This window comes from Cuculus canorus, chromosome 1 (assembly GCF_017976375.1).
Source record: "Cuculus canorus isolate bCucCan1 chromosome 1, bCucCan1.pri, whole genome shotgun sequence".
Lineage (NCBI taxonomy): Eukaryota > Metazoa > Chordata > Aves > Cuculiformes > Cuculidae > Cuculus > Cuculus canorus.
This window is the reverse complement of record NC_071401.1, coordinates 141880169-141905572: the sequence shown is the minus strand read 5'-3', so window position 1 is coordinate 141905572 and position 25404 is coordinate 141880169. Positions and strand designations below refer to the sequence as shown.

Genomic DNA, 25404 nt, shown 5'->3' with positions numbered 1-25404 from the left:
TACATCTTGTCTCCTCTATGACTGATGGATTGTCCAGTGCAACCCCTGATAAAGAGGCAGAAACCACTCATTGCTTGATGGACATTCAAATCATTTTCCTGTTCAGACTGGCAGGATATCTGACAGACCCTCTTTACCAGGAGTTTCCTTAAGGTTCCTATATATTTCTAGATGCACAGTATTTCACAAGTTCAGCCATATCTCAAGGAACTGAGGTCTCCATTTTTAGGCAAGAAGAGGAAAAGTAGCTGCAGTACCATCTGCTTTCCTCCATGCTGGAACTGTGGTACATGTTTTAACATAATGGCCGGTAGGAAAATGCATGTTAGTGGCTGATTGCAAAGCTGGTTTCCTCTTGGAGTTTAAACCTCCCCTTGCTGCTCTCATGGGTTGTACATCACACTGAAGGAAACTGATTTGTTATTGCGCCCTTTGACTAATGGTTTCTGGGCAGTATCTTAAAGGTAAAGTTGAATAAACTGAAGTACAGAGTATCTGTGGGACTAATATGTTGACAAAGCTGGTCAGGTGTGTTTAAAAACACCTTTGGTGTGAACATGGTCATCCCGAGTCAAACTCAACAATGCCCGTGGAAAACAGCATAATCACAATTAATCTTGTTTATGCAATTACAATTAAGGAAAAAAGACAATTTTTTAAAGTGTCTCAAATAATCTCTTCTTTATATTCCTTCAAGGTAAATAATCCTTTCTGTTCATCACATTTTAAGTTTTATTTTAATCCCATTAATATTCTCTGAATCTGTCTGGGCAGAATACACGTCCTTATGCTCATCCCCTTTGCCCCTAGAACTTTCCCTTCCTTTGGTACCACGTACCTTCAGCTGTTGTTTGGGATCTTTCTGGCTGCTCTGGTTTTATTGCATCTCACATTCCTATTTCTTCCTTTCCTTAATCAAAGGACAAAAACACACAATCAGTCCTTGCTCCTAACTAAAAATCAAATGCAGTCCCCTGCAACCAGTATGCATCTAGTTAACCATATGCGTCTTCCTCATTCTTCAAGTACTGCATAATCCACCAGGCTTGGCAAATCCAAGCCTTCTTTCCTCCAGTGCTTCACATCTTCACACCAATTTCTTTCTTTCTCTGTCTTGCTTCGCCAAATAGGCTGCTGGTCTCTTGAGATGGGAAGATAGATGCTGGGCATCTGCTTGCTTCTTCCTGGTATTGTGTTGGAGAGGAAGAGGAGGAGGGACAGAGACATAGAATGGCAGCTAGGTGTGGGTGGAAGAAGGGCCATCAGCTCCTTCAAGTTGTGTTTCCTTCTCCAAAAATCACTTTCACCTTCTCACACAGGAGAAGCAACAACTTGCCTCTTTTTTGCCTTCCTGTACATTAAGGTGTTAAAGGTAGGGCAACCACACCAACCACTTGTGTGCCTCCTGCTGATCCTGAGGATGGCAACAAAAATAGAGCAGCCCTGGCTCACAGAAGGGTGCTTGGAGCTCCTGCAAGCAGGGAAACAGAAAATGACAGGACAGTTCAAACTAACAGGTATGTGTGATTTCTCCTGCCGGTGCTGCCTTTCTTTCACATAGCCCAATTAGCAGAGGTCACAGAGCACTGATTAGATGCCTTGGCATTTTGTGAACATAAAGCAGTGAAAAATCCAGGGTGAATGGGGGAGAGAAGATCAAATAGACACTTATCTCAGCACTCCTGTCTGTCTCCAGCATTTGCCAGCCTAAGGGAAGAGCCTTTTCAGAACAGGCCAACACGGGACTATGCTATATCTGTGCCCATATCTCTGCTGCTTTTCTGCCTTCTCTCAGCAAAATAACAAACAAGTCACTCCCAACGGCTGTGTTATGTGTTGGGTGGTTGCCAGATAGAGGCAGAATCACAGGAGGAGTGTGGGCCATAGGCAGCTGGGGAAGATCAGAGCATGTCCCTTTTGCCACACTGGTGTGAGAGATGAGTTCAGTTCCTTCAGCTGGTGTCTCCTTTCAGAGAGGTGGACTTGCTGCCTTATGTTCCTCGTGTGAGGTAAAAAGCAAGGCAGTATGTATCAGCTTACAGCATATAAAAGGGCATTTATATCTAATACGAGAGTTGATGAGTGTAGTCTAGTAGTGTTGAAGAACGCAAGCTGGAAACTTCCTTAGTTGCTCATTTTTAGTACCATGACTTGGAGGAAAAGTTTGCATGAGCAGACCTAGAACCTCCCTGACGGGTGGGTGGGCTGCTGTGGTGACCATGTGGCTTCTCCTTCTTGCATGTTCCCCATTTTTTGGGGGTAGCAAAGCAACACTCCCACTTCAGCTGTCATACCCAGGTTAAGTGGCTGCACTTGCTTCTGTCAGGCCAGCACATGCTCCTGTGGTGTGATCCCTTATTAGACTAGACAGCCCACATCAGCTCTCCATACTCCCTGCCTCCCTGGAGACACTGCCTCGCTCCATAGCTGTTCCTATTCTGCTTCTCTGTGGGATACAGCATATCTGCCAGCTCCCCTTCCAACTTCCCCAGTTTTTATTGTATGGAAGATTGCTTGAGGTAAGATGGAGGAAGACAAGGAGCAGGAGTGGAGTATTCTTAACTGCTGACAACCTTGTTTTTTCTTAGCTGACTTTTTCCCTGTCCTAAACATGAACAGCTTAGGAGTTCAGCATGTAGGGCGGGAGATTCTCTGGCATCCAACCACATATATTAGATTTCCTTAGCAAGATCAAGCAGTCCTTCCGCAAGAGAACCTCCTGTCCTAACTTTGTATTATGATGTTGAAGGAAAGATACAGAACCCTAACATCTCTAAGCATCTCTTCAGCATATTCTTGGTGGTGGTCTCAGTGCCACGTTTGAGCTCTGGAAGCAACTATGAGGTAGACAAATGAGGAGCAGGAAACAGAAATTGCTGGGGTGCTGAATTTACTCTGTTGTGCACTACTTGTATAGAAAACTTGGCAATATCTTTCATGCATGTGGAAACTTCTAATTAGTCATGTTTTGGATTGCTAAATCCAGGAATTAGACTAGTTTAGGGAAGAGCTGTCACTACTTGACATTTGGTAACCAGCTATATTTTTGTCCTTATATTTTGAAACAAAACCATGGTTGTAATGTAGAAAGTTCAGCAAGGCTGAAGACAAAGGTCACTGTATATACAGCTCAGTGCAATCCAACTCTGATTCTTTAAGTGTCTTTTACCTCTCCTTCACTGCCGATGCTGCTGATGGCTGCATAGGTAAGGCACAGAATTACTTGAGGTGTCAGCAACATCTGCATTCAGAAAACTAGTTCTAGCCAGAAGTGAAGGACAAGAGGCAGGCCTCTACATGCCTTATGATGGTCTTGTATTCCAGCAATCTTCACTGTCTTTCTGACAGGGAGGAGAAACTTCACTTCGGAACCTCGATAAAGCCCAGTTTAATTACTCCTCCACCCCCTATTTTGTGGTCTCATTTGGGGTCTATTAATGTGAGCTGTCCTCCTTTTGTTCACAGCCCCTCGTAGGCCAGCTGGTCTTCTCCAGACATGAATCAAAAGAGGGCGCTGAAAAGATGGATGAGCCTTGGTGTTTGTTTCCTCCATCTTGGAGGATTTTGCTGAGATCTATCACCAGTTTGGTATGGCCAGGAGTTACTGCTTCCCTTGAGACTGTCCCTGGATGGAATTTGTGAAGAATGTCCCCACCAGTGGTGCAGGACTGTGGTGCAGTTAGTGGCACTGCTAATTGAATTGGAGATTAAACGTGGATATTAAAGCTTAAGGTCATGATTCCTGGATCTTCTGCTCCTCAGTAACTTTGCTCTGCTTCAGTGAAATATTTTGAGGGACAGTCCCTAGGGGTGTTTGTTGCCCTTGAGCCTCTGCTGGTTTGACTGCCTTGATGACGAGTTGGCCCGTGATCTGAGGAACCTGTGCTTTCTGTTGGCTCCCACATCTTCTGAGCGAGCCACACTCACAAGGTTTGGCAGGAAATGAGGAATATACCTACCCAACCCTTTTCTCCCCTAGAAAGATACAGTAGGATCTTTTTTCCCTTCCATCACGCCTGACTTAGTTTCTCAGCAGAGTACATTGTTCGAAGGTAAAGTACAAGCTGGTCCATACTGCTTCTCCCCTACCTCAGATAAGAAAGCTCATTAATATCGTAAAAAAAAAAAGTCTCCATTGTTACATGAGAGCTCAAGGTCAGGCTGGTAGTAGTAACTCATATTGCTTCTAAGGTCAGCATAAGTTTTCTCTTTCTGACAAGCGACGATAGATTGATTATGGAGGCCCTTACATAATTTTTTTCTTCTGATATAGGCTTTGCTTCTCCTGACCCTGTTAATGATGTTTGACTGAGGTCATCCCAGCAAACCCTGAATCCTTCCCCATTACCTTCTAGAGGTCTTGCCTTTGTGCCAAAGCATTCTACACTTGTTAAGAACTAAGCTTTCCTGATCTCTGCTGTAGCAAAGAAGCTGTCTTCATTGGAGAGGGGAGAAATATCTTGAATGCCATCTGTCAGTTAATACTCTCATTAACACCTGAGTGACTCCCAGCAACAAGCTGGTGCATTTTTGCCAATTCGACTTAAAAGGTGCCAGCCCTTAAGGTGAAATATCTTCAGTCCGTAAAATTAATTCGATGATAAAATGTCTGTTCTAATAAGAACTTCATTTTTGTTGTTGTTTCTTTTTACTAGAGAGATCACAGAGGCAAAACCAGTTCTCTTGTGTGATGTGAGTTAGATGTCCAAGAAGTCTTTCTCCATTTATTACTGAGAACCTTCTGAAAGCACCACTTGTGCTGTATAGTTTAGGGAACCCAAGTTTTTTCAGCTTTTAAAGCTTTTACTATACACAAGTGTTGCCTCTATTATTTTTTTCTTACTGGATAGCTCTGTAGAAAGAACTACAAGAGTAATTAAATTCCTGTTCAAATAGTCTTTGAGGGAAAGGCCAAGCTCTCCCAGTCCTTTTTTTCCAATGTTCCTCCCACATATACTACATTTGGGCTGGAGGTGGAGGAGATCTATTGTTGTTCCTGCTCTCTGTCATCCTCCAGTTTTGACAGGATTCTTGATTTTACTCTCAAGTACAGAACAATATACTGTTTGGGATAAGACATAGGTCAGGCTTGCCATTTTCCCAGCAATTTTAGTTCAAGAGCATTTCAGTATTTACTCTTCCGTTGCATTTTGTAAATTAAATGAAACAAGAGACTTAAAACACTGTCAACATGATAGATATTCTAACTAGTGGGCCCAGGCAATTATTTGGAATCCGAACTTTCAGAGAAGGCTTATCTGTGTGTCCCAGCAGTATCTGAGTATCATTGAGCGATTTTTGTCTCCAGTATTTCCAACTCCTTACCCTAATGTTTCTTTTAATCCAATATTTACTCCCACAGGGTTGAGGGCTGGGGGAAGAGGGGGTTGGAGGGGAGTGGAGAGAGGGAGGGCTTGTAACAAAACTGGCAGCAATAGACCAGATAGGGAAGTGTTCTGTGACAGTAATTCCACACTTGGGCCATGGCACCCTGCCTGCGGGAAGTGCAGAATGACACAGGGACTCTCTTACTGAATCAGTGTTTGTTTTGCTTTTGTTCTTTTGGCATGATTTTGTTTACAGTTTCCCAGCCAAGATTTGATTTACTTTGGAGACTTTAAAACTAAAAGCACAAGTCACTTTGCTTCCTCTGGGCATGCGGATAGAAAAAAAAGAAGCATGTGTGTGTACACATAATTCCAGCCCCTACAGCGCTGGGTTCACCCAGAAGGCATTTCACACAAGCTTTGCCCTACGGGGTGCCTTTGGGGCTGGGGTCTCTAGGTGCAGCTGTTCGCTCTCAAGCATGCACACCAGAAGCTCTGGCCAGATTTTTCTATATATCATATCGACCCTGTGAAATTTTCACTCTCTCTTCCAGCAGCCTCCGAAAGACCCCCTCTGGGAAGCTGGGCATGGTGGTGGGCAGCAGGATGAGGCTTTGATCCGCACACTGGCCAAGCTTCTTTTTCCAATAACAGTGTGGCCCTGTGCGTTAAAACCCCGGGTGATGGGAAAGGTGCCTCTTCTGCATGCAGGGGAAGCCACCACAAAGGCAGATGCTGAAGTGGGATCGCCAGGCGGGGGAGGAGTCCTCAGTTCCCCTCTCCGGGAGCCCAGAGAAACCTCCCTCTTTGCTAGGCAGCCGGGCAGCAGATGGCCAGGCTGCAGCGCTGAGCTCTCGGGAGGGTGTATCATTTCTTTGACTGTTCTGGATGCTGATACCCATGTTGGGGAGGAGCCCCTCCTTTGGCTTGCTCCCGTCTTCTTTATGCCCTGTTTTTTTTGTCATCTCTTACTAAAGATCACAGACAACTTGAGCTGCAACCTCATTGGTACTCTTGTGGATTGACTGCTGTTATTCCTCCGCTTTGTCGCAGATGTACTAGGTCGCATACTTCCCTGTGCCCCAGGTTTCATTTTGCATATTTGGAGGTCTGCAATGTATGAGTAAAACTTTCAACCATGGGTGTGATTCAGCTTTGATGGCCTGTCTGATCATTGCTGTGAAAGATAGGGACCTCTGGCAATGACCCTGTGGTTTCAAAGCACAGCCAGGAATGAGGCTGGGAATTGTACTGGGCTCATGAGAAATCACCTGCGTCCATTTGGGATTTATTGCATAGATACACAGGTACTATTCCACCAATTCCCCACTACAGCTATCCAAATTGCTTTTGCACATTGAGCGGCAACTGCAAAGTAAGGGACGTGACAAGTGAGGGAAACTTTGTTTTCTGAAATATTAACAGTTCTAGTGAAGTTGGAATGGGAAGAAAGACAGTCAGTAGGAAGCATGAAGTTTTACAATTACAGAGTACTCTAAGGTAATTTTTATGGGCTCTAGTAGGGAATTTCTGTAGTAGTTTTCCTTGGTTAATGAGCTGTATGGAAAATGGTTTTGCTGTATGGCAGGAGGTGATAGAAATCTTTGAGATACCGCAACAAACATTGGGGCCCATGACCTTACTCTTTAAAGAAAATTTGCTTCTGGGAGCCCAGATTCACTTTCAGGGGAGAGATGATTTTCCTTTACAAACATGCCCTGAAACAGAACATGTCCATGTAGCAGTCCATTCTCCTTGGGAGTATTTGTGGAGAAAACAACATTGCTGACTTAACATTGCTTCTCTTGGTCAAGTGTTATTACAACTGATGCTGAGAACCTCAAGAGAAGAGCTACATCTATCTCCTCATCTCAGTGATCTCCTTCATGCCTTCTTCCCACCTATAAAAGGGTTTTTGGAGGTTCTCAGCTGCAGCAGAGACTCTAGGATTTGCCACACCTGCAGGTGTATCACTATCCTGTTTGTGAGCTGGAAAAAAAGCCTGTTTGACAGACTGCATCCAGGTCATTCCACTCCTAGATCCTGTCTGTTTGATTCTTGGTTTTGAATTTTATGGATAATGCTAAACAATTAGTCCTGTGTATTTTGCTTTGCATAGGGAAGAACTCCAAGGGCAGAGTTTGCACAGATTGCTGTGCTCCCTGCAGTTTTCTCCTTTAAACGAGGGGAGCTGTTTCGGAAACCTTTTTCAAAGGGACAGGCTATGTGAGACTAACTTAGGTGTAGCAGGCATATTAAAGATGAGCACCCCATATTTGTCTGGAGAAAAGAGGCCAGCCTCCAGGAAGAGGGAAAATATAAATAGGGTAAGATTGAGAGTGATTGGGAATGCCTTGAGACATCTGGTTCCCATCTCTGGTTCTCATTTCTATCCTTATTCAAAGCGACAAATGCACAGTAGCTGACTTTGAAAACTGATGGGGGTAGGAACTCAAAGTACTCTTGAGAACAGAGCTTGTAATGTATTGGACACTGGGGTGGATGGCAGAAATTTCTAGTGTTAGCCACTTACACGAAAGTCAAACTCAAACCAAATTGATTAAGTCAACAGAGCCACTCCCCAGGCAGAATGAGAGTTACATAGGCAAAGATTTCAGATGATCTAAATTGAGGGGCTTCCTGAATAAGTTTTCCTTGAGAGCAGCCAAAATGGTAGAGCAAGATGTGAACTCATGCAAGTGGTAAAAGCGTGTCTGATCCATGGTTTTCCTTCTCTTTGGTAGAAAAAATTGTAGCTGGAAAAATAGGAGCAGATAAAGCCCTGCTACTTTTGTAGCTTCTTCCTGGCATCCTATGTCACCCACTAGTTTTTCAGATTCAAGGGAAACTGTTTTTTTTCTTTCCGTTTTATTAGATATAGCCAGAACCTCTGTGTAAGATATGATTAAATAATCCTCTGCCTTGAGCTGTGACAGAGTTGAACAACTGAACTCAGGAGGCTGAAACTTGGATGCTCTCTGAGAGCTTAAAATCATCCACCTTCTGTGGCGCACTAAGCATACAAGTACAGGTGTTGCTTTCCTGCTTTCAGGAAAAGATATTCTCATCACTGTTTCTATTCTTGAAAGCCAGAGTCAGACCTTTGGTTGTTTTTTCTTGTTGTAATCTGGTGGCTCTAATAAATATCTAAGTTGTGTGTCAACAAATAGCATTCTCAAAGATAAAAAGTCTATGAAGATAATCTGGTATCATGCTTTTTGCCAAGTTGAAGTCCTTGCTGGAAGTTGGATTGGGTCTTGAGGTATATGAGAAGGGTGTTATGGGAATGCACAGCTACTTCAGGTAGGTGTACTGTGCACTGAACATTTCCTTGTAAAAAAAAAAAATTATTGCTGTAGTTTTTACCCTAAAATTAGTACTTGAGGCATCACAGAAATAATTTCGTGAAACAGCCCTCCTTTATTGTGTTGACTAAACTTTGTCAATGTAGGAGACTGTTTCAAATTGCATTTGTTTGATTGCTGATTATTAGTGGGGCAAAACAATAACACTTGGAAGTATTGATGCTTTGCTTGTGTCATGCAGAAAAGAGCAAGCTCCAGGCTGCCAAAGACACTAGATCCGGGTACATTCAAGCATCTGTTGTTAAACACAATCCAATTGCTGGTAAAATTCATCCGGTGAGAGCAGTTATCCCTGAGAGGTCAGTTTGCATTTGACGTCAGAAAGAAGCGGGCTGGTGGGGAGTGATCTGCAGGGTGGTAGAATCGACTTCTCTCCACTCAAGGAGGGAAGGGAATGCTGCCAGGTGGACATGGCTTGAGGAATCATGTAGCATCTGTTCCTTCGTTCTTGCAGTAATCATTCAGTCATAGTTCTTTCTAAGCAGTCCAGTCTTTACCAAACATGTGAAGCACCCAGTCGAATAGCTAACTTCTTGTTGACTTTTAACAATCTTACTTCAGCTGGATTGTGCTCCTCTATCTCTTTGTTCAAAAATAATAGCTTTTGTAGTAGTTAGCAGTTTCTCAGGCAAATGCAATTCTGTAGCATTGGCACGGTTCCATTAATCATATAGAGTAATCCGTTTGTGCCAAAAACCTATCAAGTTGAGCTGCCTTTTTGAGAGCTGGTGGGAATGTGTACCCAGTGGTGTTCTTGCCGGCATATGGACTTCCTATGTGTGCAAGAATGGCTGAGGCATGGGGGGGGTCCCTCTTTGCTGCACTCAGGGTACAGAACTCGAGCTGAGGGAGCCTGGCAAGTCTCAGGAATCAAGATCTTAAGCAAGTTTTATATTTAGGACACATGGCCTCACCAGCCCTTTCTCATTCCCTCCACCGAAATTTTCAGCAGTCAATGTAAGGACTTAAGTGTCCTTAAAATATAGATAAGAGTTCTCCTAGCCTTGAACTCTTTGAATGGGGGCATTTACCCTCAATGCCAGATGAGAGTAAGGAATGTATGCTTCCTTGCGTTATATAGTAAACTGCTGGTGAGAAAAGGGGGTCTTCACATGGCCCAATTAGCAAATGAGAAAGGTTGTTTGAGTAGCAGTATCTATGAAGAGCTCAAGTGTTCAGCTTGGTCATCTGGAAGACTAGAGAGAAGAGCATCCTCTGAGCTGAACGTGTTCAGCAGGTACGCTCGTGCTGGGAATAAGCCTTGTTCTGTGGCAGGGTCCAAGCTGTGTGCATTAACCAGGCTATGCGGATGTCCCACCAGAGCCACTTGTGGAGGAACAGGCAGAAAGTGGCAGCATCTTTAAGGTTGGGAGGAGAGGATAATGGGGACCACTGCACCAGTACGGGAAGCATACAGCAGCAAAGCAAGGAGGAGACAATCAGTTATGGAAAGTTTCAAGCCATTGAACCAGGCCATGGAAAGCTACTTAGAGGCAGAGAGAGGGGCAGGGCTTGGCAGTAGGAGAGGTGGGAAGCAAATGGAACGCTGAAGAAGAGGATCTCTGCAGGAAATGGAGAGAGGCAGAAAGGGATCAGACTTGGCTTTATTGCATTTTAGTAAAGAGTCAATGTTGATGCTAGGACAAGGTACTGCCCATTGATATTCAGAGGGGGTGAGGCTGAGCTATATCATATTTAGCCTGTTCTTTTAGCTTGGAAAGAAATAATAGTAATACAGAGTCCTGCAAGCTGTGCGTGTATAATGTGAAATCACGCAGTGTTGCAATGAGATTGCTGTGTTTGGGGAACTTGAGTTACAGAGCTACACATAACCACAGCTGTTGTAGAGCATGGGTTTCTTTCAGGTGTTAGCTGTGTTGTGTTTGTTCCAGTTGCTTGGTTGCAGCAGGTGTTTCTGGCATGGTGAACTACAGTGAGTGTGTGGAACTTTGTTTCCTTGGTTAGATCACAGACATTTCACAGCTACCTGGAAGACATCATCAACTATCGCTGGGAACTGGAGGAAGGGAAACCCAACCCCCTGCGGGAGTCCACCTTCCAGGAGCTGCCCCTGCGCACTCGGGTCGAGATCCTGCACCGCCTCTGTGACTACCGCCTTGATGCAGATGATGTCTTCGACCTCCTCAAGGTGCTTTGAGCAGCAGGGAAGTTGGGAAACAATGTGGCCACAGAAGATGGGCAGATCAGTGAATGTGCCTGAGGAGAGAAGGGTTGATGCTATTAAGTGTATTTTAAGGCCAGGTACACTGTAGTGGGTCAGCAGTTCCCCATCTCTTTCCCTGCTTTGCAGAGGACCCAAGGCAAGCACTCAGAACTGCTCTTGTGGCCCTTGCCCTGCATGGATGTATTCATAACACAGGAGTCTCTAAGTAAATTGGTTTCATTGGCTACTCTTCTTGCGAAGAGTGAATTTGGAGATGCTCCAAATGTAATGGCAGGGCTGTGAGAGACGACACTCCTTGCTGAGGGGTGATGTGAGATAAAAGGATGGGGATGAAGTGTACTGGAGGAGCTGGGGGAAGGTTGGTGGTGGGGAGGGGGAAGGGAGCTTCTTAGAGCTGTGCGTGACTGTCGCCAGCACTAATTAGACCTTCCCTGTCAGAAGCACCAGAGATTAAATGTTAAAATGAGAGAGGCCACTCAAATTAGAGATGCCAATCTAAATCCGTCTCTGGACAGAGAGGGAACTTGTCCTTCCCCCTGGAGTAACATTTTCCCAGCTTGGCTGGAGGAGCAGCTGTACTGCTGCTGTGGCATGGTGGGAGGAGAGGAGGGAGGGAAGTGTTTGCTGAGGGGTGTCATCATGTTTTGTGTGACAATGTGGCCGCTTTTCAACTTGTCACCGTCTGGCGGGGGGTTCCCTGTGGGCACAGGGCTTGGACGCCGACAGCCTCCGCGTGGAGCCACTGGGCGAGGACAGCAGTGGTGCCCTGTACTGGTACTTCTATGGCACACGCATGTACAAGGAGGACCCAGTGCAGGGGAAAACAAACGGAGAGCTGGCTCCAGACAGGTAACAGCCCTCCTATACATCCTCCCTTGCAGGGGGCAAAACAGTGGATCAGCGCAGCCACTCCGCCTGACTGCTGTTGTGTCAGGGGCAGCAGCAGGGAGCGTGCAGCAGCACCAGGGGGGAGCCTGGGAGAGGGCTGGGGCGGTGCGGGGTGAAACTGGAGTTGCCAAGCAGACTGCGAGCTGCCCTGTGTCGCACATTGTGTCAGAGCCAGCCTGCAGCCTTTGTGGCACCAAGAGAGCCTGCTGTGGGAGCGATGCTGCCTGTCCCACTGCATTCCACTCCGTCTGCCCCGCACTGTGCTGGCGGCTCCCAGATTCCCAGTGAGTGGGAATCCTTCCTCTCCTCCCCTCCCTGTCCCATTGCTGCTCTGATTTAATCCTTCCTTTGGTTGGGTTCCTAGCAGCTGTTCCAATTTCCCTGCCCTTCTCCCATCCTGTCAGCCGCAGTTATCTTGCTCAGCAGATATTTCATGGTGGTTTTGCCATTTTGCAGAGGATGTGGGGGGCAGACAAACACCCCAAATGTTCCTGGGAAAACGGGCAAGAGACGAGGGCGACCCCCAAAGCGGAAAAAACTACTGGAGGAAAATTTGCTGAGGTATGGAAAGGTTGTTCCTGCAATAGACCTAAAATGCATATATTCCCAAAGGGAATTATAATGTATTTCTGGGGTTCCCCCAGTAAGTATGTATGTATGTACCACACAGCCATAATTTCAATGCATCTCTGAAGTGAAGCAAGCTCAGACTTGGTGGATGCTTTGATCACTCTCCAAAGAAAATTCTGACTGAGCTGGAAGCCAAGTTTGGTAAAACAGTGGGTATCACACTTCCAACTGCCTCACTTCAAATGCAGTTCTCCTGTGCAGTGCTAGGAGTTATGCTTCTTTGGATTTTACTGCATAGCACTTGAAGCCAAAAATCCTGGCCACTTGAGTCAGTATAGATTTTGGGATGCTTCCCATAAGAACTGAAATACTGTCCTTGCCAAACTCCAGCCTGCACCCTTCACTTCTTAAAATTGTATAAGGCTATGATCAATATATTTGTGAATATATATATTGAACCTGTCTTCATGCTGTTTTTTTCATGGTTTTGCTGTGCATTGAATAATTGCTGCATCCCCCATTCTTCCCCTCATAAGTGCTTGCATTTCAGTGGTGTGAAGTAATCTATTGTATCACTCCTTCTCTTTCTTTTTTGGTAGGGAGAAGGCAGAAGAGAACTTGCTAATCCGCGAGACTCAGATAAGAAATGGTAAAGAGATTTTGCAGGGTCAGGGTTGATATGATCAGCTAAAATGGCTCTTCAATTATCAAAGCCCAGGAAAGGGAGAGACTTGGAAGGAGAGGTTGGTGTTACAGGCTGCCTTGCAGCCAGGAGCCTGAGCACCTGTGAGCTTCCTGTCTTATCATGGATTATTGTGGGATGAAGAAATGTAACCAATTGGGTTACACTAGACCTTGGAGGCCCACCTACACACTGAAACTGATGGAAATGGGCTGTGAATGGCCCTTGGTCCACCAGGAATGAGGTGAACACAAGCTCCTGTTTGTAGTGGGTGCATTTTTCGGACTGGGAAGAGAGTGGGGTCAATGATGCCAAGATAGGGAAGGAAGAACCTTTTTGATTCCCGTCACCTTTCCTTCCCCGTGGTCATTGGGTGGCTGAAGTCAGTAATAATGGCTTGGAGACACCCGTCTAAGAGTTAACAATAGTTGCCAACATGATGTTAAACTGAGTCAGAGGGTGCTGGGACTCATTTGTCATACATGGGGATCCATTGGCTTCCAAGTAACACAGGGGCTCAGCCTGCCCATTGCCCCATAATAAAAGGCAAGGGTGGCATTGTCTTTCCCATGGCTCTTCCCCTTTGCCCTTTGTCTTCAGATTTCCTGGCGTCTGCTCCAGAGCTGGCCAGCAGAGCCAGAGTGAAGCATGTGAGGCACTGGGGTTTTATCAGATCATTGTCTTCCAGCAAACTGTGTCACTTCAGATGCGGAGTAATCTTCTGGTGGCACAAACAGTGCCTTAGTTCTGGTTGCTGTTGAAGCAGGTCATCCATAGGCAGCTGGCAAGGGAAGGGGAAACGGGGAGCAGACTCTGAGAACAGCATGCAGGTAAGCTCCCTGCTGCAGGTGAGCACGGACAGCTTCACATAACTAGGGCAGCAAAAAAAACAGCACATGGTTGCTCCTTCTGCATCTCAATTACCAGTCCTTAGTGCATTAACTTGAGCTGAAGCCAAGGGGGGCTATAGGCTGGCCTGTGACCTGTGCTGCTCACTCTGTGCTGCTACTGTGGCACAGAGGTTTTCGACAGAGGGCAAGTGGCTTGAAGAAGGCTGCAGCTCTGCAGTCTTCCTGGGTCAACCTGAGAGCTCACATGTCAGAGCTACTGGCAGCTCAATCTATAAAGGGCCCAGGGTCGGTTTCAGAGAGAAAGGGACTTAGTTTTTTTCCTTCTATATATTTTTCGTAGTTAATTTGCTTGAAAATGCAGTGAGAAGCTACATGACATCTGCCGGTTGGGGTGGTGACAGTTGTTTTCTTTCCAGTATTAGCCAGTGGCTAGCTCTAGAAAAATCTAGAGGGAGCTGAGATGTCCTCAGCCTGAAGAAGCTTCAGGCTTCAGAACATCTTCCCCCCTGCAACGTTTTTTTTTGCTTAGAGAGTATCCCGAGGCAAAAGCTGACAAGTTGCAATCCATGAGGTTTCTCTGCTCTGTGTAAACATTTGTGGAGCAGGAACCACATTCCTCCTCTCCACATGGGTGTTCTAACCACTATGCAAAGGAGTCCTTCCTTCACAATTAATATTCAAATGTTTCATAGAAGGAGGAAGAGTTCAGAGTGTCTCGGTAGTTGGGACGTGCTTCAGAGCAAAGCGAGGTTTGCTTCAGATCCCACTCTGGACTGAGCAGGAATGGGATGTGAACTTTTGGAACTTCTCCCTCATCTGGCAGCCCAATGAAACCCATCCTTCACTTCCTCTTCTGTTCTTTCAAATGCCTGCAAACGAAATGTTTCATTTGGGGAGGATGGGAGGTTTAACTCAATGCAGAAAAGGTTTACAGTGCTAAAAAAAAAAAAATAAAAAAGAAAAATTGGCTTATTTCAAAAAACATTAATTTTCAATGCTTTTATTCTGCTGCCAGACTAAATCAGACATCTGCACTACCCTATGTCCTGCTCTGGCTGACACACTCCATTACAAGAAACAAATTAAATCCTTTTATCTGCTCCCTCTTAACTGGAATGGAGGCTTGCTACAAGGATGTCACACTACCCGTGTGTTGCAAAGTGCCACCATTGCTTCTCCACTAGTGTACTTCTGTGTCTTGACATCACTTTCAGTGTCACTAGGGGAGGTAGCAGTGCTTCTGGTGGCTCAAGAGAGCTTTGGTTCTATAGCAAAGAACGTTTCTTATAACAGTGGCCATTGGCAGTATTTTTGCTCTTCCTGAGCCCTGAAGAGAGGAGAAGGGATTAAAGAAAAGTTGTTAGTCATAACTGCTGTGAAGATAACATCTTTTATGTTGTTGAAGGATCCCAAGGGCCTGGCCGTGGGACATGGTGGCTGCTGTGTCAGACGGAAGAGGAGTGGAGGCAGGTCACAGAGAGCTTCAGAGAGAGGACTTCCCTTAGAGAGCGGCAGCTCTACAAACTCTTGAGTGAAGACTTCCTGCCGGAGATCTGCAACATGATTGCACAGAAGGTGAGGAGACATGACATCCTGTTTACCTCTCTATGACCGCTTCCAAGAGCATGGACATTTGCTGATTGAAGGAGAGCTAAATCCAAGCAGTCTGTCACCATGTCCTGCTCTCTTCAACTCCAGCCTGCAAGTGGTGTTGATGTGGGGGCTGTTTAGCTTGTGTATGGGGAGAAAGACTCTTCCCCGTGGAGTGGCAGGGCTGGAGTCAGTAACTAAGGACCTCGTTTGTGATTGCATGACACCATAGGTAGTGTGGCTGAAGGGGTTACTGTCTTCAGCCATCTTCTGTTTCCCTTACCTGCTAGCAGGAAACCTCTGTCTGCTTTTGAACTGCTGTGATTTACAGCCTAGCTTTTCTATGCAAACTACCTCTCATTTCACTTTTACTGCCATTTCTCAGCTGACTCTACTGAAGGGGCAGTGGCCGCTTTAGCTGTCCTACCTAAGTCCGCATAAGCTGTTACGTCGGAGCCCCAAATCTCCAAAGGTTGTTGTCTGTCAAACGAATGTTTTCAGGTGGGACAGATTTGGAATGGGATCCTTCAGCTAGATGGCTTTGTAGAATGGGCTCTGCAGTGTGATGTTCTTGGATTGAGTTCAGTTTGCTTGTTTGCTACCCTTGTAAAGCTAATAGGGATTTCATGGTCACTTCTAGCCCCCAGAGTTTCTCCTGCCAGTATCACCGATGTGCCCTAATTTCCTCCACTCTCTTTTTCCTTCCCTCAATTCTCAACCCTGTTTCAGGAGAAGCGTCTACAACGGACAGAGTTTTCTCCCAGGTGGATGTCTGACCGTCAGCCCATCAAACCAATCAAGCAGGAGGTGAGGGGGGGTGCGAGGGGGAGGCTGACTGAGGGAGGCGAGAGCAGATGCCTCCTGGGGGAAAAAATAAACCACAGCATCGCTATTCAGAAGGAAGGAGTCATTTGAAAGTGCTTGTGCTGAAAGAGAGATGGGTGGTAATGCCCGTCAAAGGCAGGCTGACACTCGGGGTTTCTATGGCGAGCAGGGAGGTGCTGCCCTCTGGATCGCAGAGGTAACTGGCCTCGCTGCAGACTCCGGTGCAGCTGCATATGGAAATCTGTGCTCAGTCTGGGGAATTCCACTTCAATGAAAGTGCTGGCACATTCGAGGCAGTTCAAAGAAAAGTTGAAGAAGGATGAGAGAGCTAGAAGAACCGGCTTACAAAGGGAAATGACAGAAATTCAGCCAAGGGGAAAACGTGAGGCTGCAAACACATGAGAGTGTAGATAGTGCAGTGGGAGAGAAGAATGACTGATGCAGTACAGAGCTGAGCTAGGAGGGGGTCAGCTGGAAATGGAAGTCACAATTTAGACTGCTTAAAGAAATGCTTATCAAACTGCAGCCTTGTCAGCTGAAACGGCTCTTTCCGTGCCTCTTCACCCTCATCCCCTCTCCACCCCATCAGTGTAACAGCGTGGCTGCTTGCGGGTCTGTGCAGTGAACCAGACCCAGAAAAATGACTGGAGTTAAATATAACCTTTTTTCTTTGGTCAGGGTTATTTTTAACGTAGATCAGCTTTCTGATCCAGTTCACCATGCAGCCCACAACAGTCACGTTGGCACAGCCAGGGGCATGGTACAGCAGAGATGGGGGGTCTTTGAACTGGCAACTGCTACCCAAAGCAATCGGTCAGGCGACACGGGATTAGCATTGGAGGAAAAAATTGGCTTGATTCTATCAGGCTGTGGCATAATATCTCGCTGTAGATGTGGTGAAAATGTAGTCACCTCGTGTTTTGTCAAACCCTGGGAAATTAAGCTGCAGGGAATATTCCACATGAGCCTGGATCAGGGGCTCCCACAAAACAAAGGAGAAAGTACAGTTCCCTGCAATAAATGTAATTACTTAGAATAGATTAATAAAAGAAAGGAAGAATCTCTCATCATGCTACAGATAAAAGCCTGCCAAGAGGAAAATAAGACCTCAACAACGGTTTGGGGCCAGAATTGCTCTCTGCAAAGCCCACCATGCAGGATGCACGGGGACACGTGTTTGTTCACAGGCAGCAGAAATCCCAGAGGAGGAGGGGAGTGGGAAACACATGGAGCCTGAATGATGCTAATCAGTACCGCAGGTGCTCCAGGTCTGTGGCAGCAGAGGGCTGTTAATTGCTGCCTGTGGGCCAGTGAAACATTTCCAGCAAGCGAGGGACCCTCCCAGCACTCGCTGTGCTGAGGCATGGGAAGCCAACCAGCAAGGGTGGTGATGTGTGTGGCGCCCTAGGAGGATGTGGCAGTCATCCCTTCCATGGAGGCAGATGAGGAAGGTGCCTTATGGCTTCTTCGCCCATTGAAAAGTGGGCAGCAGGCAAATCTGAAGGAGAAAACCTCAGCCTGGTGCAGGGGTGACCCCTTCCTCCATACTCTGTGAGCTGGATGCTGCTTCAGTCCGACATATAACTGCTCCGTAGGCTCCTAATCCTGTAGGGGATTTCTCAACAGGTGGTTCAGATTAGCTCCTCATTAAAGAGCTGCCTGAGCAGCACCCTCATTAGGGCAGCGCTGCGGAAACTGGAGCAGGGAAGGTTTGGAGGGTGAGGGGCCGGGGCGCCCACACCTCCTGGCCTTCTGCCCCTGAAGCCTGATACCCACTGTCTGGAGAGCAAAGCAAAAGGCAGAAGTTTGGCCCTTTCAGGTCCTACGAAGGGGAGGCAGCGATGTCACGTCCTGGAGTGCTCTCTGGCGGAGGGAAGGAGGTGGTGATGCCACAGTCACAGATGTGAGGGGTGTTTTTTATCCTCCAAGTAGAGAGGAAGCTGAAGGAACATCCCTTTGCCACCTCTTTGTTCAAGAAGGAAGTTTAACTTGTGCTGTGTTCTTGTTTTTGTTGTTCCAAAGGGCGGCTGCTTCCATCACATCTAGTAGGAGTTTACTTATTTGTGTTTGCTTAATTTCTAACCCTGAGCTGAGCACCCTCATCCCCAGTGGGGACACCAGGATGTAGATCTCTCCGAAAATCAGGCTATTTCTATGTCTGAAGTGTCTCAAAGAGCCCATTGCCACTGTTTTTGCAAGCGCAGTTGTTGCGGGCATCTGCTGCGGTCCTTAGTGCTTACTATGGTGCGCTTGTAGCTTCTGCTTTTCCCTATTCTTCTCTTCCTGGGTCTGCTAGGATGACACTCTTTCCTTTGGTTCATATTGTCCTGTTGCTTTGTCAATGCTGTGTTTGTGGTGTGTTGATGTGGAACATGCTGTGGATTCTATGTTGCGCCATTACAGTATAGGGTGCTGAATGCACCCTGGAAGCTTGGAGAGGTCCTGGTGTGAGCACTGCAGGCTGGTTGTTACATTCGTGTTTTCATAGGGTATTAATGATGGAAACTGTATAAATCCAGGGGAAGGGAAGGTCTCACCTGTATACCAGCAAATGAAGAAATTAGTGTCACACCAAGCTTGCTTAGATCTACTGGGTGGAGAACCTAAAGGCTGATGGTTACATCCTCAATAAAATACCTTGGTGGCTGGTTCCTGCTCACCTCTTTCTCTTCCTAATGGCTGCAGAACCTGATGTGGTTTTTTGGTTCCTATTGCAATTTGAAGATTGATCTAGAATGTTAAGGGAAAGCTGGTTGATGTTGATGTTGATCAAGATCAGGCCTGAAAGAAAGACCTTTGCAGTGCATGAGTAGAAAATAGGGTGGTAGAGTTGTTGAGAAAGCAATAAGAAAAGACTCAAAAATGGGAATGTAAAACTTGGTTCTGTAGGTTCTTGACTTCTTGTACTTGGCATAGCAGTTTTGGTCTTAGGCATCCCAGTGCTTGGATATTGATCAGTTGTAGAAGGACAACTGGAATGATTAGGCAGATTGCTTTATCAGGAAACATTTAACCTAATTACTGCAACATGGGAGTTTCATGTAAGTGTCTGAGGAAGCCCATAAAGGCTGGAATGTGGCTGAAGAAGCAGAGAATTTATGCTTGCCCAGAGAGCATAACTAGGAATAATTGAATGGAACAAGGGGGTGAGAAATTAACTTTAGACTAAATGTGAGGAGAAACTGGCTAACCTAAAGGCATGTGGACTCACAGAATGGTTTCCCTAGGAAGGTGGTGGAGGAATGAAGTATTAATATTTGGCAAAGATCTAAAATGGAAAAGAACATGAGCAGAGTTGCCATGTGGTGAGATTGGGCTGTGAGATTTGCCTAAACAGGACCAGCACAGACTATTTTTGCTGTCCCGTCTGTCCCTACGTGCAGGATATGGTCCTAATGTCATCAAGAGTCCCATGACCATGTCTTGGACGCTTTTCCATGACTGCTTGTGGTTGAAGTGTATTTCTTTCAATATATTGCTGCTGCTGGAGACGAGGAGATAATACATGATGCTCGTCCACAGAGAGCTGCAGGAGAGATTGCCGGGCAGTGCTGTGTAGGGGAAGGGGAGGCAGAGGAGGGGATGAATGTACGGAGAAACCAGACAGCATTTCTAGGCAATGAAAAGAGGACAAAATAGTAATCATGGTGCCAGATTTTTTTTTTCTGGGGATTAATAATGGGCCTGGAGAAGTTGATGGTCTGAGCAGCAGCCAAGGGACCCCAGCTGATTGCTAATCCTCAGGAAATGCCTTCTACCTAAGTGGTGGTTGCTGGTTATTCCCTGTAAATGAAGGTGGAGAAAACTGAATGCTCGTTGTTCTTTTCTGGTTGATATTCCATGCTGATAAGGCACACTTACCTTGTTCCTACAGAAATAAAAAGAGATGGGAGTGGCTGATGGAGGACTGATTTCTTTTTCTTATCATTAAATCAAGCTAATAAATGTAATTCCACATTTCCAATATACATACCTTGCACTTTATTGAAGAAACAGGAGCAGGCAATCCCTGGTCTAGGAAGCCTGCAGTCGTAATGGGATCAAACAGAGCGGTGCAGCCTGCTGGCAGTGGGGTGGTGAGGAAGTGGGGCAATAAAGAGCCAGGCATCCTTGAATAAGGAAACTGGTTGGGGAACCCAGGAGGAAAGCTGTCCAAACAAACAAGTGAGAGCTAGTTCAGGAAAGATTAGCACACAGAAAGGTGGCCTCTATTTTGAACAGGAAAGCAAAACATTCTGAACGATACTTTGATGCAAAGCTGTACCAGTCTCTTTCCCTATCCTAAGTACTCTGTGTTTCATGCTGAGCCAGGTTCAACAAAGTAGTCCTTTCTGCTTACACTCGCAACTCGGGGCTCTGCTAGCTGGAGGGGCAGATATGTTGTATGGGGATGTCAGCACACAAAATCCTTTTGCCCAGAAGGAAAATTCATGCGGTGCGTCCCTGGCAGAATGGCAGTTTGTCTAACCATCACTTCTTCCTTTGTCCCTGCATCGTTAGGGTTTCATTGCTTCACAAATAACTTTCCTTTACATGTTGCTTTTCATCTGAGAATTCATATGTACAAATCCTTTTTTTTCTTTTTTTCTTTTTTTTTTTCCCCAGCCATTCATCATAGGTGTGCTTTCATACTCGCTCAAAGTAAACCTGCCTCTGCTCAGACTTGCATAAGCCAATGCACTACAGTTTTTGGTGTGTCATTTTGTCACAGGTAAACCCGAGTGTGCTGAATTCAATGGAGAAGCAGAGACGCAGGGAGGAAGAGGAGGAACGCCAAATCCTTATAGCAGTGCAGAAGAGGGAGCAGGAGCAGCTGCTAAAGGAGGAGAGGAAGAGAGAGATGGAAGAGAAGGTCAAAGCTGTGGAAGGTACATGCTGCTGGTGTGAAGCAAGGGTGGAAGCTTTCAAAGCCAAGATTGAGATCTTCAATTAATATCTGCCATTCACATTCTCCTCCTACCAGACATGCTAACGGGAATATATTTTCTTGCGCTTACCTCAGATAAATTGGCTTGACTGTAGTTCCTTTTCCTTTGTCCATCTCTCTCTACGTGTTGTTGACTGTTCTGTAGTGTGACCTTCAGCTCTATCTTCTTCCTCAATTCAGTTATTTTCTCCCTTGCCCCAGCTGTCTTTGGTCCTGCCATTTGTGTTGTTCCTCGATTTTCTTCTTCTGTTTCTCCACTAACCTCTGTTAAACCTGTGCGCAGGGTTAACTGGCTTTGCTCTTGCTGAATAGCATATAGTCCTTGTGGTCTAATGCATGATGAAAGGAGTCCCTTTGAGGAGAAAGGGTAGGGGACATTGGAGAGTAATATTTTTATATTTTGCTACTGGGCTCATCAATTGGAGAGGACCAGCCTAAATAGAGCACCGGATGTGACAACTTCAGGTGTTGATCTTGTTTATTCATGGTTTTGATTTAAAGGCTGATTTAAACTGTTCTGCAAGAAACAACTAGTTGTGCTTAATACATCAGATCAAGGCATGGACAGCAGGTGTTCAGACAGTACATGTAGGCACTGGTGTCTAAGAGCAAGTTCGTTTCTACCATCTTCTTTCTGTCAGCCTCCCTTACAGCAATTCCTTTATCTGCTGCTTTTGCCACAGTAGCTGGCTCAGCTGTTGCAGTTCCAAGGAATCTTCAAAATCTTTTCTGCAAATCTTCAGAAAGCTGTTCTGATAGTGGGTGGCACTATCAGTATCATGCATCCTTAAATGGATAAAGAATCAGAAAAGGAAAAAAGATTAAGTTCATGCAGATCTTGTAAACTTTCCACATGAAAACAGTCCACTACCAGATGTTTGGTAGCAGACCAGATGTTAACTAAGAATACTTTCTTTTACCTGCTTACCTCTCTAACCTTTAGAAAATCCAATTACTCGCAAGGCCTTCATATATTCCTGGCTGCCAGTCCTGGCTAATCCAGTGCTTTAAAATCGGAATCATCCAGCTTCCAGATCTGCACAAGTATCTGTTTCACCTTGGCAAACTGCATATTCTCTGTGTTTTAATTCTCCATCTGTATAGACAAAACTAGTCTTGAAGTTCCAGAAGAGCTGCAAAGCTAAATTTAGTGTTTAGCATTGCTTAGGTGTTGTTTTGGTTTAAGGTACATCTTTTTCTGAGTAAGACAATCACTATATATCACCTGACGTGAATGCACCAGAGCTGCTCAAAGAAACTGGCATGAGATTGAGCTGCAACTGTTTTAAGCCAATTTAGGATACATGAGTGTTTTACTTGGCAAAGGGGGATTATTTTGGTTTGTGCAGTTTTTTTCAGTTTAGTTCAAACTTATCCCTGGTCACTTTAGGCCAAATTAGAAGTCTCCTTTTAAGCTGATGCAAAAGCTTTTTGGAAAGGTAATTTAAATGGCTGGCTTTTTCAGTTAAATCACTGCAGTATTTTTCATGCCTAGAAACAGCAGCTATCTGGAGGAAACTTTGGCTTCTTAACCATCTTTCTTTATTGCCAAGCACACACTCTATTAGCATTTACTTTCATGGCAGTTCTCGTGATGGACGGAAAGTAATTTGAAAATGAAGTAACTTGTTTTGCTTGCTTCAGAGTTGTTAAAACTGGACATTGAGAGATTTGGGGGCAACAAAGATTTTCTTGTATTTTGCAGTTCTTTTGGAATTTTACATTAATTATGCAAGGTCATCTGTAGAGCAGGGATGTGAAACACAAGGTGAAGTATCTGCTCTGTGATGAACTTCATCAGCACTTCACCTGATTCTCAGTTTTGGACCTTATGCCTGGTTTTAGATCATGTTCCTGATTCCAGTCTGGGATTTCACTTCCCCCAACTCCAACACATGCCCATCTGCACTTTCCTGATTTTGAGTTAAATCGGCTTTCTAGATTTCTATCACAATAGCAGGTTAGAGTTTTCCAGTTCTCCTCCCAGATGCTGCTCCAACATTATCTCTCACATGTATGACTGTCTACCTTTTTAGGGCGCAGGTTAGATTTTGAAAGCTGGTAGCTACAACTCAACCCAGGCCAACAGCATGGTGGCAAGCTCTGCCAGTGATCTTTAACATGCTGTATTAATAACTTACTGTGGCAGAGGGACTTGCCATTAATCCTGTCTAAGGTTTTCCTTTCGCTGCCCAAATCATTGTGACATGTTTTTCTCAGTTTTCTTACTTAGATGACGTGATTATGGATGTCTAAGTGCTAATTTTCTGAAAGAAGCATGCAAGACTGACCTGTGCTTAGACAGGTTGCTAACTGCATTTCATTGGACTTCTCATCATTAAATATTATATTAGGTGTTGATAGATTCTGTAGGATATCCAAGATGCAAGTCCTGTCCTCCCAACTTCAGTGCTACTCTGCATCTTCAAAGGGGAAATTTGGCATTTTCCAGAGATGGAGCCTCTGCTAGAGACTGTTAGCCAACTCTTCCCATCTTTCTTTCACTGTTGTTGTTCCACTGTTGTGCCCTGTTTTCTGGGGTGTTACTCCTATGACACCGCTCCTTAAGCTTTACTTTCACAGGTTTCTGCTCCAACAGAAAGTTGGTACAACCACAGGTGTTAAGCAAGTCAAGTGAATTCAGATTTCCTATAAGAAAAAGGAAATGAGGTTCCTAAGAGCCCATAAACTTTCTATTATGAATCAATCTGTTAGCCAGCTGTCTGGTTGCAAACCACAGGTTATATTACTAACGTTGCTTCTTCCTGTCTCACCTCTTAAATCAAAGCTGTCCCATTGGCCCTCCTGTGTGGTACTTTGCTTGCTCTGGCTGCTGGCCATGAAGGCCTACCTGAACAATAATCCCAAAGGTAGCCATAGTGGTGGAGGGTGTTAATGACCCCAGTTATTCATTGCCACCCACCTGGCAGAACTTCAGCCTTCCCTTGGCACTGCCCTTCATCCACTTCAGTGCAAAACAGCTGCCATGAGTTCACCTGGTTGAGGTGAAGCATCTGATGCAACTTAATAAGCCAGATCTTTCCATTATGCTGATCTATGCCTAGGTCTGTGCATTAAACTTCTGTCCTGGCACCGCATCATGATCAAGGAATTTGTCTGGAAGCTGCCTAGGGAGGCATTTGTATCACAGTAATGCTCCAAAATCCGTGACTGTAAAATCAAGAGAAATTGGAGGATTTGTTGACGGTGCACTGTATTCTCACCTCCTCTGCTTCTGTGCTGTTGCTGCTTTTTCTGAAAGAATGAGAACATCTCATTGGAGTTCTTGAGAGCTTCAGGAGCTCCCTTCGTTTTCCCTGCAAGATGATGTTGACGGGGAGTGCTGAATGTTTTCTCACCTCTTCTCACCGCAGAACGGGCCAGGAGGAGGAAGCTTCGTGAAGAGCGGGCCTGGCTGCTGGCACAGGGGAAGGAACTCCCCCCTGAGCTTTCCCACTTGGATCCCAGTTCCCCTACCAAGGAAGAGCGAAGGACCAAGGATCTGTGAGTATGCAGTTAGTCATGCAGCACACAGGTGCATTGTAATGCGTACAAGGAGGAGAGGAGTGTGGTCATGCACAGGAATGAGTATGGAGAAATGAGGTTGGAGGACAGCAAGGAGTAAGGTGGGAAACATCTGGATTTGGTCCACACTAAAGGAGTGTTTGTGACCAGGCCTATTTGTCAGTATTGTGGCACTGTGCACAGGGTGGCAGGAAAGATGAAGTACGAGAGCATGTCTTCTATGTCCTCGGTCTGCATGTTCACTGTTGCGCTTGCCATTACAGCTTTGAACTGGATGATGAGTTCACAGCCATGTACAAAGGTTAGTCCTGCCCCAGCTTTCCTCTTTGCATGACTTGTTCAAAGTGAAACACTTTTCCTGGGCGTGCATGTGTAACCATTCACTTTTCTTTTGTTAATGCCAGTTCTAGATGTAGTAAAGGCTCACAAGGACTCTTGGCCCTTCTTGGAGCCCGTCGATGAGTCATATGCTCCCAACTACTACCAGATCATTAAGGTATGGAGAATGGTCCACCCTTGCTGACTGAGGCACTTTGGCTGAGATGCAGTTTTTGGAAGTGTTTTCAAGTTTTGTGAGCTGTGTTGCCTTCGCAGTCAAACTGCATGACCCCAGTAGTTTTTTCTAGCCTTACAAATAAAGGAAACTAAACATGAGACACTGCCTCTTGG

General features: G+C 45.5%; 1 protein-coding gene across 2 annotated transcripts in view; it reads left to right on the top strand.

The window, feature by feature from the left end:
• The window catches only part of LOC104055897 (chromatin remodeling regulator CECR2), a 94646-nt gene that overhangs the window by 59996 nt on the left and 9246 nt on the right, over positions 1-25404 (top strand). The window contains exons 3-12 of one of the 2 annotated variants that reach the window (XM_054055466.1): positions 10658-10841; positions 11587-11726; positions 12222-12326; positions 12935-12984; positions 15274-15443; positions 16188-16265; positions 20995-21151; positions 24585-24714; positions 24999-25036; positions 25140-25231. In XM_054055466.1, the coding sequence (XP_053911441.1) occupies positions 10658-10841; positions 11587-11726; positions 12222-12326; positions 12935-12984; positions 15274-15443; positions 16188-16265; positions 20995-21151; positions 24585-24714; positions 24999-25036; positions 25140-25231 (1144 nt within the window). The remainder of the gene's footprint in view (positions 1-10657; positions 10842-11586; positions 11727-12221; positions 12327-12934; positions 12985-15273; positions 15444-16187; positions 16266-20994; positions 21152-24584; positions 24715-24998; positions 25037-25139; positions 25232-25404) is intronic. The other variant, XM_054055525.1, reaches the window with a different exon arrangement.